General features: G+C 36.2%; 1 protein-coding gene across 14 annotated transcripts in view; it reads right to left on the bottom strand.

The window, feature by feature from the left end:
- Window positions 1-13,818, bottom strand: part of CREM (cAMP responsive element modulator) — a 67,684-nt gene that overhangs the window by 15,813 nt on the left and 38,053 nt on the right. For all 14 annotated transcript variants that reach the window (XM_040248412.1, XM_040248404.1, XM_040248406.1 and 11 more), the window contains 2 exons: window positions 12,433-12,530; window positions 12,149-12,291 (listed from right to left, as the gene is read on the bottom strand). In XM_040248412.1, the coding sequence (XP_040104346.1) occupies window positions 12,149-12,291; window positions 12,433-12,530 (241 nt within the window). The remainder of the gene's footprint in view (window positions 1-12,148; window positions 12,292-12,432; window positions 12,531-13,818) is intronic.

Here is a 13,818-nt window from a genome sequence, read left to right as displayed (position 1 = left end):
GGCAGCCACCGGGCAGTGGCCAGGGATCACCAAGGTCCGGAAAGAGGACTGTGACAGTGGAGGTGGGGAGGAATGAAGAGACAGGCTCTTGAGCAAGGAGGAGGGATGAAGACGGGGCGGGAGAAAGACAGGTGACACCCAGCATTCTGCATGAAGTAACAGGATGGACAGTTAATGAAACGGTAACAGAAAGGGAAGTGGGGTGGGAAAAATTAACGTGGGGTTTTGGACTTTAGGTGTCAAGAGATGTGAGCCAGGAGCAGGGATGAGGTCATCCAGAGAGAGTACTCAAGCCAGGTGGAAGAGGGCCCAGGATGCAGCCTGAGCACCACCACAACCACCAGCACCTGAGAGCTGGGCCGAGGGGACCGGAAGAGGGGCAGGGCTACCCAGGAAGTGAAGGTAATCCGCATAATTACAGGAGCATAGGTGTAGCTTATTCAGATGATCCAGAATGCTTTTGTATTATTATTACATTTTTATCTAAACTGTTTAGAAATAAAAGTATGAAACACTACCAGACCCCTGGGGTCTAGAAAGCTGTTTAAGAAGTAGTCATTTATAAACTTCTGTTGTACAGGAACACTTTGCATTCAAAAGCATTATGTGGCATAATGTGAAAAAAAAAAAAGATGAGGACAGAGACTCACAGGGAAACCGCTGTGACCTTTCAAGGGGCTGACAGGGTGGAAGGTCAACAAAGAGTAAGACAAGAACGCCCACGGACCCTGCTATGTTTAAGGAAGAAGTAGAACCCCTGGCCACCATTATTTTTCAGATGGAGAAGGAGAAGATAAAAGTAAAGGCAAGGAGAAAGAACAAGAGGAATATTTATTTATATCTTATTTGTGTTGGATATAAACATTCATGTAGGATCACAGGGAGATTCACCAAGAGTCAGAATATTATTAGCAGTAGAAGTAATTAGAGTTTTAGCAAGGTTCATAGATTAAAAAGATAAACTTTAAAAAAAAACAATTATTTCTCTATACCAGCAACCAGAGAATGTAACAAAGAGCTACCACTCCTAATAGCAAAAACAAAAACCCAACACCATCAAGTATTTAAGAATTGAACACTGTTCAGAGTATGACAGGGCAGATCTGAATAAGTTATGCTCTGTTTGGTGGGAATATAAATTGGTGCAGCCACTATGGAAAACCCTATGGAGGGTCCTCAAAAAATTAAGAATCAACTACCCTATGATCCAGCAATCCTATTTCTGGGTATTCATCTGAAGAAAATAAAAATACTAATTCAAAAAGATATCTACACCCTCGTGTTCACTGCAGCAATATTTACAATAGCCAAAACATGGAAGCAATCTAAGTGTCTATCGACAGAGAAATAAAGACGATGTGGTATATGTGTGTGTGTATATATATATATATATATATATATATAATGTAATTTTAATTAACTATAAAAAAAGAAGGAAATTCTGCCATTTGTGACAGCACAGATGGACCCTGAGAAGAGAATTATGCTAAGTAAAATCAGTCAGACAGAGAAAGACAAATGCTGGATGATATCACTTATATGTGAAATTTAAACAAAACTCAGACTCACAGACAAAGAGAGCAGACTGGTGGATGCCAAAGGTGGAGCATGGGGGAAAGCAAAAAAGAGTGAAGGGGATGTCAAAAGGTACAAATTCTAGTTATAAAATAAGTCCCAGGAATGTAAAGTACAAATTGGCGACTAGAGTTACTAACATTGTGTTGTATGTTTGAAAGGTACTAAGAGTAAGTCTTAAAGGTCCTCAGCACACACACAAAAAAGTCTGTAACTATATATGGTTAAGTATGTTATAATAAACAGCCTTTCACGGCAATCACTAGCTGTGACTGTACAAACGTAGGATCATTACATTGTACACCTGAAATTAACAAAAATGCTATGTGTCAGGTATACCTCAATAAGAAAAAAGACTTCAGTTCTCCCTAAGTCAATCGATAAATTGAGTGTAATCTCATCATTGGTTTTCTTACTGTATTATACTATTAGTATTTAGAAATTCAACCTTATTCCCAGCGCATATGAGAGAACTATAGTTCACAAAAGCGAAAACAGCACTAAAAACAAAAAGTTAAGAAGACAAAAAAGGGGTGCTTGTTCTGTGACAACAAAAGCAGTGTGGTGCTGGCATGCAGCAGTGAGAATGCTGAGACATTTCACGACTGCACAAGGCCTACTTACTGCACAGTTAAGACGGCACACAACTGGCTGCATATGCGGAGAGGAAAAAATAAAAACAGGCTTTCACCCAACCCTACACAGAGGTAGGCCACAGGTGGATCAACAACGTGATGTAGAAGGTAAAACCATAAAGCTGACAGAATCAGTGCAGAAAAATATCCTTTGTGACTTATGGAAGAAAAAGACTTGTTAACTCCCCTGCCCAAATATAAGACTTACATGTGTATTATTGATGTACAACACAAAACATTAAAAAAAAACTCCTTCTTAAAGTAGCAAGTTGTCAGTAGATTTTCCATATTAAAAAAGATAGAAGAAATGAGAGCATTCTTTATGATTTTTCACTTAGCTATAAAGGATTTATGAGTATCAGATAAATAGAATGGGTGCTTTAATTTTATATTTAAAAGAAAACATTAAAGCACTGGGTAAATACTATTGATTTTTTTTTAACTCCATAAATGTCACCAGTTTAGCTTTTCGTACATTTTTATTATACTCCATGCTGCTGCTGCTGCTGCTGCTGCTAAGTTGCTTCAGTCATGTACGACTCTGGGCGACCCCATCGACGGCTGCCCACCAGGCTCCCCCGTCCCTGGGATTCTCCAGGCAAGAACACTGGAGTGGGTTGCCATTTTCTTCTCCAATGCATGAAAGTGAAAAGTGAAAGTGAAGTCGCTCAGTCGTGTCCAACTCTTAGCGACCCCATGGACTGCAGCCCACCATGCTCCTCCATTCATGGGATTTTCCAGGCAAGAGTACTGGAGTGGGGTGCCATTGCCTTCTCCAATTATACTCCATATAGTGCCCCAAATACTTCAGAGTAAATCTAAATTATCAAGAGACTCATCAATTGTAATCTGCTATTTTCTATACTTGCAAAACTTTCAAACTAAAACAACTGATGTTACCCCCCACCCTTAAAATTAGTGCAAATAGACCAAGGGGAATTTTTTGAAAGTTGCATTGAACACATTATAGTTATTTGAGCACAACTGAATGAAATAAAAAATACTGTATACTTCAATTTTCATTGAAATCTTAGGTTACCCTAAAAACTTAAGGCTATGTATCACAATTGCTTCATTTCACTACTCTTAGCTTTCACAAGAGATAGAATAGGTACCTCAGAATTCAAATGTACTAAAAATGCTCAAAAGAAAGCACAAAATCAGCATTTGTTTTGAAATAAGATGTCTAGAGAGTAGGCTTGAGTGTAACAACTGGGGAAAAACCCAAATTCAGTGCACTGTGGACTGAATACTTAAGTCTTCCTAAGACTAGGTACTAAAAACATATTCGGTACATTTCTAATCCCCAGAGGAAGAATATTTACTTAAAAACTTCATGTTTAAAAAAAAAAAAAACAAACTTCATGTTTCCAACTCCTTTTTTCCATTGTTACTCTGAATTTAACTTTTCTTTAGAGCCAATAAAATCTGCTAAAAAGTGAAAACTGTATAGTTTATTTAACTTTTGGTTTAGTATGCTAAAATACTTCTCCAAGCCTTTTTAAGTCCCTCTCTACCCCCTCCCTCCCTCCCCAAATCTACATCCTGTATGTTTCAGAGAACTATGAAATCACCACTAAATGGCGCGCTCTAGTAACCCACAGGTATTCTAAATGTATTAGATGAATGACATATACCTTGAACCACCACCTGGCTGCCTGGGACAAAGAACTGCTGTGTGCCATCTGCTGACTGTGCTGCGTACTGCACAATTGTAGCACCTGGTGGAGGAGCTCCTGAATTTGTCATTGTTAATGCCTGCAGTCCCTGAACACCATCAGATCCTGGGTTAGAAATCTGGATTGTTCCACCTTGGGCTATAGCAACTTAACAGAAAAAGAAAAGAAGTATTAGAGAATTTCAAGATTTGTTCTTAACAACCCCATATTGGAAGAATACATACTCTGGACCTATATATGACCAAAGCTTCTCATCCTCAAGTTACCCTTAATTCTCTATGCTAGATTGATCAAGGGACCCTCCTTCATGGGTAAACACACTGAAAAAGCTCAAAACACTTGAAAATGTCTTATATTCAGAACTGCTTGGAATACCCAGAACTCAGGGAGTTCTTCCTCCTCTCTGGCATCCACATGCATATATATAGTATTTAAGAGGAAGAATGGAGATGCAGGCAGGGATAAAGTCCAGGTTTTGACTTTCTCCTTTCTTTCTCATATATTATTAGTTATAAACAACATTCTTCTAAGATTTAAGAAATGGTCAGTTAAATTCCATCGAGCATTATAATTACAATAAATTTGTACCTTCAGCTACTTGTCTAATTTATCATCAAAAGTACCTTTTAATGGAATATATATTTAATATATAGCTTTAAAGCCTATATATATTAAAATATGTGTACTTAAATATTTAATAAAACATGTGTATATATACATTTAGACATGAGGTTTTAAAGTACAAGTCTATAAAACTGTAACTTTTACCATTTTGATTATGTCAGGAGAATCTTGAAATATAAAATGCTAAGTCAGAAAGAACCTTAAAAGGTAACTGTACGGAAAGAATTTGTGCTACAGTATTTACCTCTACAAAATATCTTAAGTAACTGTAGCTATGGCAAAAGATATGAGGTAGACTTCCCTTAAATATTGAGGCTTACCAACAATGTTTAAAAGCTGACATATTAACAGAAAGTTTCGAAAGAATAACAGATCAAATGTTATGTTTTAAAATTTCACTCTAATAGACAAATAAATACTATTGAAAATATCTGAGAGCTCTATATACTTTAACATAAAGATGACTCCATGTTTTAGTTTAGACACTAGAGGTTAAGTGGAACAAGGGCTAGTCTTTAAAAAAAAAATCACATATAAACCAGCTAACTAGACTTTACAATGAAGATAGAAGTTAACACATAATCAGAGTAACATGACCCCTGTAATTTAATGTAAGTGCCCTACAGGAATGCTGTGGTAGTGTCTAAGGTATATTCTGAATATTTCAGAGTCATTTTCTAACTTTGTTATGGCATCTAAGCAAAGGTGACAATCTGATCAGATAAACCTGTCAGAACTATTAGTAACAATAACAACCACCACCACCACCACCACCAAATCTTCAGTTCTTTGACCTAAAGTTCTAGGGCCAACACAGAAAGATGAGTTAACATTTTTAAAAAAGATTTCAACACAGAGGCACTATCTGGTTTTAGCTCACTGGCAGGCTACCGCAAGATTGATAGAAACTGAAGAATCAGTTACCAAAATGTCAATAGTTGAGAAACTCTGAAGCAATCTCACTTTGTCTCATCCATCTACAACATTATATTTTGTACACATTTTCAAAACAACATTTCACCATGACTGTCCAAAGATTTCAAGGGTCTCAGGACTCACTCTTAATAATAAAAGGGTTTGAGAGAAATCTAAAAAAGAAGAGATATCGCCTCCTTGGATCTTCATGGCTGGACATGAATGAATGTCATATGTTGTTATATATTTGAATGCATATTTTCAGTTGATAGTTGGATGTCAAAGAAACAGTGCTTTATAAAGAAAAGGCATGGGCAGTGTACCCACCATGTTAAGAAGCACAAAGCCTAGCACACAGCAGGCACTCAATAAATATGACTGATGAGTGAATGGCTATCATTTCCTCAAGACAGGACAGATAAAAACTTAAGCCACATGTGAGTGTAGAAGAGTTAAATGAAGTATGGTTTCAAATTTGTAATTACAGAACTTAATTTTCCATATTGACAGTATTATCAAGCTTTTGAACTAGTAACAGATCTGAGTAGTTGCTTCCAAGGATAAGAACCATGAAATAGGTAGATAAAGATCCTTTCTTTCTTCTTTTCATACTTCATTTGTTTTACTCTTTTAGTTTTCAATGTTTTCCCAATAGACCTAACCAAATTTCTTTGCTTTCACGCTGTGAAAAACTGAATCTGTTCTTATGATCATTATATAATTAGACATGAAAAACAAAAGACAAGCAGGCACACAGAAGCTGGCTCTAGAGAGAAAATGTTTCTACTGATGAGTCTTGTCCTTTAGCCTAACTTTTATTTTTTTTAATATCAAAGGCACTCTTGATTCTGGCATAAGCAAATGACAATATCCCCAATGCTGAATACCGGAAATAGGCTTTGTGAGCATGTGTGTATATATTCAAAAGATGTGAGGAGGAAACTTTTTAGGTTACAAAATTTTTCAAGGATAGCATAATATGTTTTTAATAAACACATCAATATAAATTAAGTAGTAGGAAAAACAAAAATGAAATTAACTGAGTGAGTTTAGTCATATCTTAGCTAATTATTAACTTTATAAACTTACGGAAAATTTCTAGTGAACATAAAAGGTAAAAGAATTTTGTGTCAGTTATTTGTCAAAACCAATCTCAGACATCAGGTCTGGCAAATCATTTTAAAATAAAATCACTGGCTCATATCAAGGCCATTAGGAACCAATGAAAATAAAATAGCTTTGTATTTCCTACTGATTCCTAGGTCCTTGGGGACCTAGGTTTTACTAATGCTCTCTTGGACTGAAAGGGCTGCCCTGGTGGCTCAGACAGTAAAGAATCCACTTGCAATGCAGGAGACAGATTTGATCCCTGGATCAGGAAGATCCCCTGGAGAAGGGAATGGCTACCCATCCAGTATTCTTGCCTGGAGAATTCCATGAATAGAGCAGCCTGGTGGGCATGCAACTGAGGCATCAAAGCTTATACTCATGGCCACTTTATTGTTCGTAATGGAGAGCCTACAGGGGCCTGTGTATAGTGATTAGGATGCAAGCAGAGGTAAAGTAGTGTATTATTTTAGGCCACCTAACACGTGCACACTTATTTTCCTCTTCTAAGTAAGCCTTAATAACATTACGATTTGATGAAATAATCTCAACTGAAGGAAAACTGAATGGTTAGATTACATGATCAGTTAAATTCTACTTCACTGTCCTTTATGAGTTGACTCAAGCCTGATGGTATACTATCTGTTCATAGTAGTGGCGGGCAGAGATTAAGCTCTGGTATTCCAGTTGCTCTGGGATATGCTTAACTTTCTGTCCCCTAAAGTCTCAGGTGAACTACAGCCCATAATTAAGTAGGTCACTCTACGCTACACCCACAGACTGAATCTTGAACACACTGACCTTACATTAATAAAAAAAAAAAAGTTTGTCTACAGAGAGTTTAATTCATTAGTTAAGAAATATTTTTCTACTAAGTCAGTTTTAGTGGTTACATAGATGTCTTCATATACATTCTGACATAGCCATGATATTTAGTTTCAAATCAGAATTAACAAGTATGGTCTCCCCATCCCCAACTTACCATATTTCATGGTAACCAGGATGATACCATACCAACTAGTCTAGGCAATTCTTTAAAAATTCTTTAAAAATTCTTGGTATAAAAAACTGTTTAAAAAAAAATCTACTTCTACTTCTTCTATTCACTGCCATGACACACTTCTCTTCTTAGAGGAAGTAGTATCACTGAAGCAAGGAAAACACTACTTATAGGATGAAAATTCAAGAACTTTGGTAAAAAAAATTTAATTAAAAAATAATATTTTAAAGGTGTATATAATCAATAAAGGAGGAAGAGAAAAATAAGGATGGAAACTGAAAAAAAAATTCATGACCAAATGAGGAAGAAGCAAAATTTAAAATTTCATCTGACCTCTTTTCACATGATACATCTTTTTAAATCTAAATCTGTATATATGAGCTAATTCAAGCTACAGGATCTTCCCTGTAGCTCAGCGGTAAAGAATCTGCCTGCAATGAAGAAGACCCAGGTTTGATCTCTGGGTCAGAAAGATCCTCTGGAGAAGGGAATGGCAACCCACTCCAGTATTCTTGCCTGGAGAATCCCATGGACAGAGGAGCCTGACAAGCCACAGTCCATGGGGTCGCAAAGAGTCGGATACGACCAAGCGACTAACACTATCACTACTACTATATATGAGCTAATCAAACACATAAACATGTAAATGTTTAATTACTTATAATTTACAATTTAAAACCATCTTTATTCCAATTGCAATGAAAGGATTCATAAATAAAACCTCATTGAATGAACTTTAAAAAGGAATAGCCAAAAAAAAAAAAGAAAGAAAGAACAGACCTTATTTCAGTGAATTCTTAGACTGAAATTCAAAAAGTGAGCACAACACAGAAACTGTGAGTACCTGAAAGACTAAAACAGCCTGGTACTACAACAAGAACAGCAACACCAAAGTTAAAGAACCAGATTGACACTAAGCAGATACCATCCAAAGTTTGCTTTGAAAGGCACCTTGGGAGCACAGAAGCAAAGTCACTCCTAACAGCAATAAATGCAACTGCATTTACTTTGGAAGGCACAAGCCGATCATGCCAACTCCTCTGTGAAGAAATGGAATGGGTGCTTATTCATTTGAGCTTCCTGAGAATTCTGAATTCTTCAAGCAGTCCACAAAGGTCACAGATAACCTTTCTTCATAATGGTGGATTTAGGATGAACTTACTTACCGTGAGCATATAGATGAGTTAATAGAGACTCACTCTAACAAGATTCCTAGGAAACAAAGTAGGAGCAAGAAAAGAGACAGAGATATTTAGGAAAAAATAATTTGAAGTCTTGGATGATAGCCCTTAACTGGTAAGGGAAGAAGTAGGGTTAGCTCGACAATGGATTAAAAAAAATTGTCTTTAGAGAAAATTTAATAAAGAAACTTCAAACATTTAAATTTCTTTACCTGCAACAGCACAAATAGAATAACCACAACTTCTGTTCATGAATTCATTCTCACTCAATGCATGTCCATGCAGCAAGTAACATTCTTTGCTAATTCTAAGACAGTCTGAACCACCATCGTTCAGAAATGGTCTCTTGAGACAAATCACAGTATCTTTGACCAGAATGACTTAATTGGCATACAGCAAACCTGTCACTAACATCAGTACTTTCAGTAAAGTTTCGCAAGTGTAGCTCATTTTCTTGGTGTTGCAATAATGAATCCCTGCCTATTTTAAGTTATTTTCCCTAGTCCTGGAAATAGCCTATTCTAACTTTCACTTCTTGCTTTTGTCATTTAAAAAATAAGTTGAAATAATAAGGCCAACTTCTGTAAATATCTCACTTTCAACTACTAAAAATGCAACTACTTGTATATAAGAAAACTTAAACACACTTCATTTTTTAATTTTTTATTCCCTCAACTTTGACAGTTCCTTTGTTTTTAACACCAACGCACTCACTGTATCAAATTAAAATAAATAATAATTAGTATAATAAATAAATAATAATTATAATTTATATATAATTTTTGAAGTTTTTTATCCATGGATAAAGTTGAAGAAAGAATTAAAATCTTTTTATAATAAAAGTTTATATAAAATGATCTCAAAACTAGGTATATAGAAATACACAGAAAAATCTCCAGAAATTCTAGTAAAATAAACTCTAATCTAAAAACCAAAGGACACCAATAACTCTATTTCTAGATATTTAAGAACATTTAATCATTAATTTCTGTTAAGCTACTGCTAGTAAGAAATGGTTGATGAAAATGGATCTTGTATAAATATACATTTAAAGCAAGGTCTTCTAAAGAAAAATTAAATATTAGTATTCACTTCTCAAATGAAAGAATTATCAACATAACCAAGTGTCACTAAGTATCTAAGAAATTCATTTTTAACATAGGCAATATCCCTTTTTTGAGAACCGATAAAATGACAGGTTTTAACCTGCAGACAACACATATTAGACAAACACAACTTTTTATTAAAATAACTGCCAGGATCATATTGTATGGGTCCAAATTAAGAAAACTAAGTAACAAACTGTCCATGACATGTTATGGAGAAACTATATGGTAAACAGTAAATAAATATGCCTGAACTTCTATGCTAAGGAAAAAAAAAATTGTTCATGACTTCTAATGTGGCAAATAAATATATACCCTAATTTCTAAACATTTGATTTTCTAGTTCTCAACCAGAACCTCTGACTCCACTCCCCCACACCCACATACTCCACACCCAAGGTAGTGACAACAATATTGAACCCCCAGCTCTAAGGGCATGCTAAGAGCTCAAAAAATGCTGCTGGAGAGGACAGTTTAATGACAGTGAGTGAGACACTGCCATAGCTGGCTTACATTTCTCTGTTTCACGTCAAAAGCAGTATGTCTCTTCTGACATGAAGAGTCAAAAGCTTTTACCCCCACAGGTAAAATCTGTTGTCTCCTTTTGTTCTCACATTAACCCTGAGCTTGGCAATTTAGTGTTAGTCACACTTCAAAGACTAAAAACCTGAGATGTGAAATTATACCAGGCAGTGACTGGCAGGACCATGTACCACCGCCTTCCCCATATCATCGCCAGCTTCAACATCCTCTCAGCCCAACATGTTCTCACAACTCCAAATTCTCAGCTAATAATCTAGACAAATTCACCCAGAGCATCCTCGCCCATGTCACTTAGAGACAGATCAATTGCTAAGCAGAGTCAGGATATGCCAGAGAGATTTGCAAGATGCCAGCATCTTAATCACCCTCCAAACTTTAAGATATCTTAGCATAATTTCAGCAGTAATTTCCAACATTTTCCCTGTCATGACACAAAAGAGACAATGATAAGATGGTAACAGCCCACTGCTCAAGGCTAGAGCTGACTAGCCAGGAGGTTTCAGCATCTCCAAGCCCCGCCCAGTCATACGGGTTCTAAAATTCCCACCATCTACTCCCATGGGTCAGACAAAAAAAGGCATATAAATCAGAGAAGTGATAAAAGAGAAAAGAAGGGGAAAACCTCAAGGTCTAACTCTTAACAGACCGTGGAGAGTTCTCTTTTCCTGACATTGACTTTGGACATGTCCAATCAGCGCTCTGTACAGGATGTGGACAATTATATTATAGCCCAGTTCTGCCTAGTATCAGGGTAGAAGCTACCCAAAGAACCAGAATCACCAAAGCAGAATTTGCTTAATACTGCAAATCTACCACCACTAAAAGAAAAAAATAATGACTGTATAAGGCTTTCCCACAGATTACAGCAGCCAGGTCATAAGTTAAGACTTGAGATTTTTTGTAGGTATTATTACTTTTTAAAGGGAAAACAGAAAATATATTTAAAATATTAACACTATACTTGGATCAACACAGTCATTAACATCACACATATTTCTGTACCTAACTAGCTTTTTTCCTGCCCTTTTCTCTCTTTTCCTCCCCACTTTTCTTTCCTTTTTTACTAAAGTATTTCTTATATCAAATGTTCTTGATTTGGGGAAAGACTAGTGCTTTAACTGGAGCACAAAGCACAGAACTAACAGCCCATTAAAATGCACAAGACTAAATGTGAATGTATCTGTTTATTTACAGCTTTTGGTGCTTAAAATTTCAAATAAAATGATCTGTCCAATTGCATTAGTTTAAAAAAATAAGTCATTTTTCCATTCTCTTCTAGAAAAAGCTGCAGCACAAATTAACACAGTAGAGAGTAGTGAAAACAGAATTACTTTTAAAACATAGTTTAGAAAACATAAGCACCTCTTTTAGATTAGTAAGTATAAGATGTAATTGTTGGTGACCAAAGTCAACAAGAACAAAATACAGACATTTATATCTTACTGTGTTCACATGCATCATAGAGACAAAAACAGTTAAGTTTTAAGTGTTTACTAGATGTGAATACAAACACGTAAATAAGAAAAACCTTCCCTTTATTTTGACCCCAAAGTTGTCTTCATTTAGTAAACAAATTTTTTTTTGTTATTTTTCAAAAGTATACGACAATTGTCAGTATAAATCTCTCACTTCTTTAACATGTACTTTTCACACTGTGATACACAATTTAGGTATTATGATGCATTTTTTAAATGGAACAGTTTAGTGCCAAAACCCAAGCTGCTTCAGGGAAACGAAAGACTGAAAGCTAGCACTACGTCATATGGAATGGCCGCATACATACTGTATTGCCCCGTGCTAGTCTGATATATGCTAGTCGGTACTGCCATAGCAGCGATGTTAGGCGGTGTTCCCTCTTCCTCTGATTTTTCTTCTTCAATCTTGGGTACACCAGGCACATCAGAGGAAAGTTCATTCAGTATTTTTCTAAAATATAATTCAACAATACAAAGAATTAAGATACATGAGTGAGATTTAAAACAGAAAAGCTATCACGGGAGAATCTGAGGTATCTTTATTTCTCCCTTTTTGGAAAAACTTTTCATGACTGTAGGAAACTTAACTTACCTGTAAGAGGGTCTTCGTGAAAGGATTTCTCTACGTTTATGAGAATCAATTACACCTTCTGATTCTGCAGATTCATCTGTTTCTGCAATGGTTGCTACCTATAACACAAGAGTTCCTGAGATGCATCATAAAACCCATGGTATCTCCTTCATTCACAGCCCGGTGTCTGATGGGGCTCTGCATGCAGCACAAAGCTGAGCACTGCCAACAGAACACACTGAGCTGGGCTAACCGTGCTCACAACCTGGCTCAGGAGAGGAAGTGCAGACACTGACACTTGGCTGTAAACCAGCCTGTGCACCAAGGATGACCCAGATGACAAATGCTTCAGAAATGCACACGTGCCAGACAGGCTTCAGGAAAACACTGAATGTAAGACACACAAGGCCTAAGACCTAGCCCTGAAAATGTCTCACAAATCCAGCAGAGAGTGAGCTAGCAAGTGACAGAGGAGAAAACAATACCACTGCTGACTTAGGCTGGGTCTTCAAATTACACATTAGATAGATCCAAAGAAGAAAGAATATTAAGTAGGTAAATACTTGTGTTAACAAGCCTGGTTAAAGTTATGATTTATATTACAAGAAGTAGGTTGGGCTTGATGTCAGTAGGTCCTGTCAAAATAAGGAATTACTCCTTAAAAGAAAGATCAGTTTTAAATACAATTTCATTTTTTGAAGGAGTAGTATAATAACATGAGTATTAAAGAAAGGAAACTAAAATAATAAATCTCTCCACAACATGACTGTTCTCAATATATTCAGCCATCTATCATAGGTTCTGAGTTTATCATCTAGTTCTGAGCTTACAAAACTCCTCCAATGAATATTGTAAGGACATGGGATTTGATTTGAGTATAATCAAAAAATCATATTAAAATACCAACAATGTAAGCAGGAACATATACTTCCCAAGGCATATGGATGTGCATGTATGTTTGCCCATATGTATGATCATGCATCTTGGGTCATGGATACCCTATACATAAGCACACTCAGGCATGAAGAGAATCTTTAGAAAAACTGTTGTTGCAGTCAGACAATCATACATCATCACCAACTATTTACCACTTTCCACTGGGCTTTCACCCATCTCTTGTATAATCATAACCACCCCTTTTGAAGGTAGGCTATTACTGTAGAAAGTGAAAATTGAAGTTCATCACTCACCAGGTTGGAATTCTAAGACAAGATCCATAGGCACCTACCTCTGTAAAGATAATTAAGTCACCCATTTAACAAAATCCAAAACAGCCTATTGAAAATGAGATAATACTCTCTCTTCCAGTGCCAGCGAGGTTAAAGCTAAGTAGAAATATCTGCATCCTAATAAAAGTCACAAAAAGGAGAGTGGAAAGTCTTGTTTTATAATCAGAGTCAGAAAGAG

The sequence above is a fragment of the Oryx dammah genome, unplaced genomic scaffold, assembly GCF_014754425.2.
Source record: "Oryx dammah isolate SB20612 unplaced genomic scaffold, SCBI_Odam_1.1 HiC_scaffold_10, whole genome shotgun sequence".
Taxonomy (NCBI): Eukaryota; Metazoa; Chordata; class Mammalia; order Artiodactyla; family Bovidae; genus Oryx; species Oryx dammah.
The sequence above is the reverse complement of the archived record's forward strand: the minus strand, read 5'-3'. Positions and strand labels throughout refer to the sequence as shown.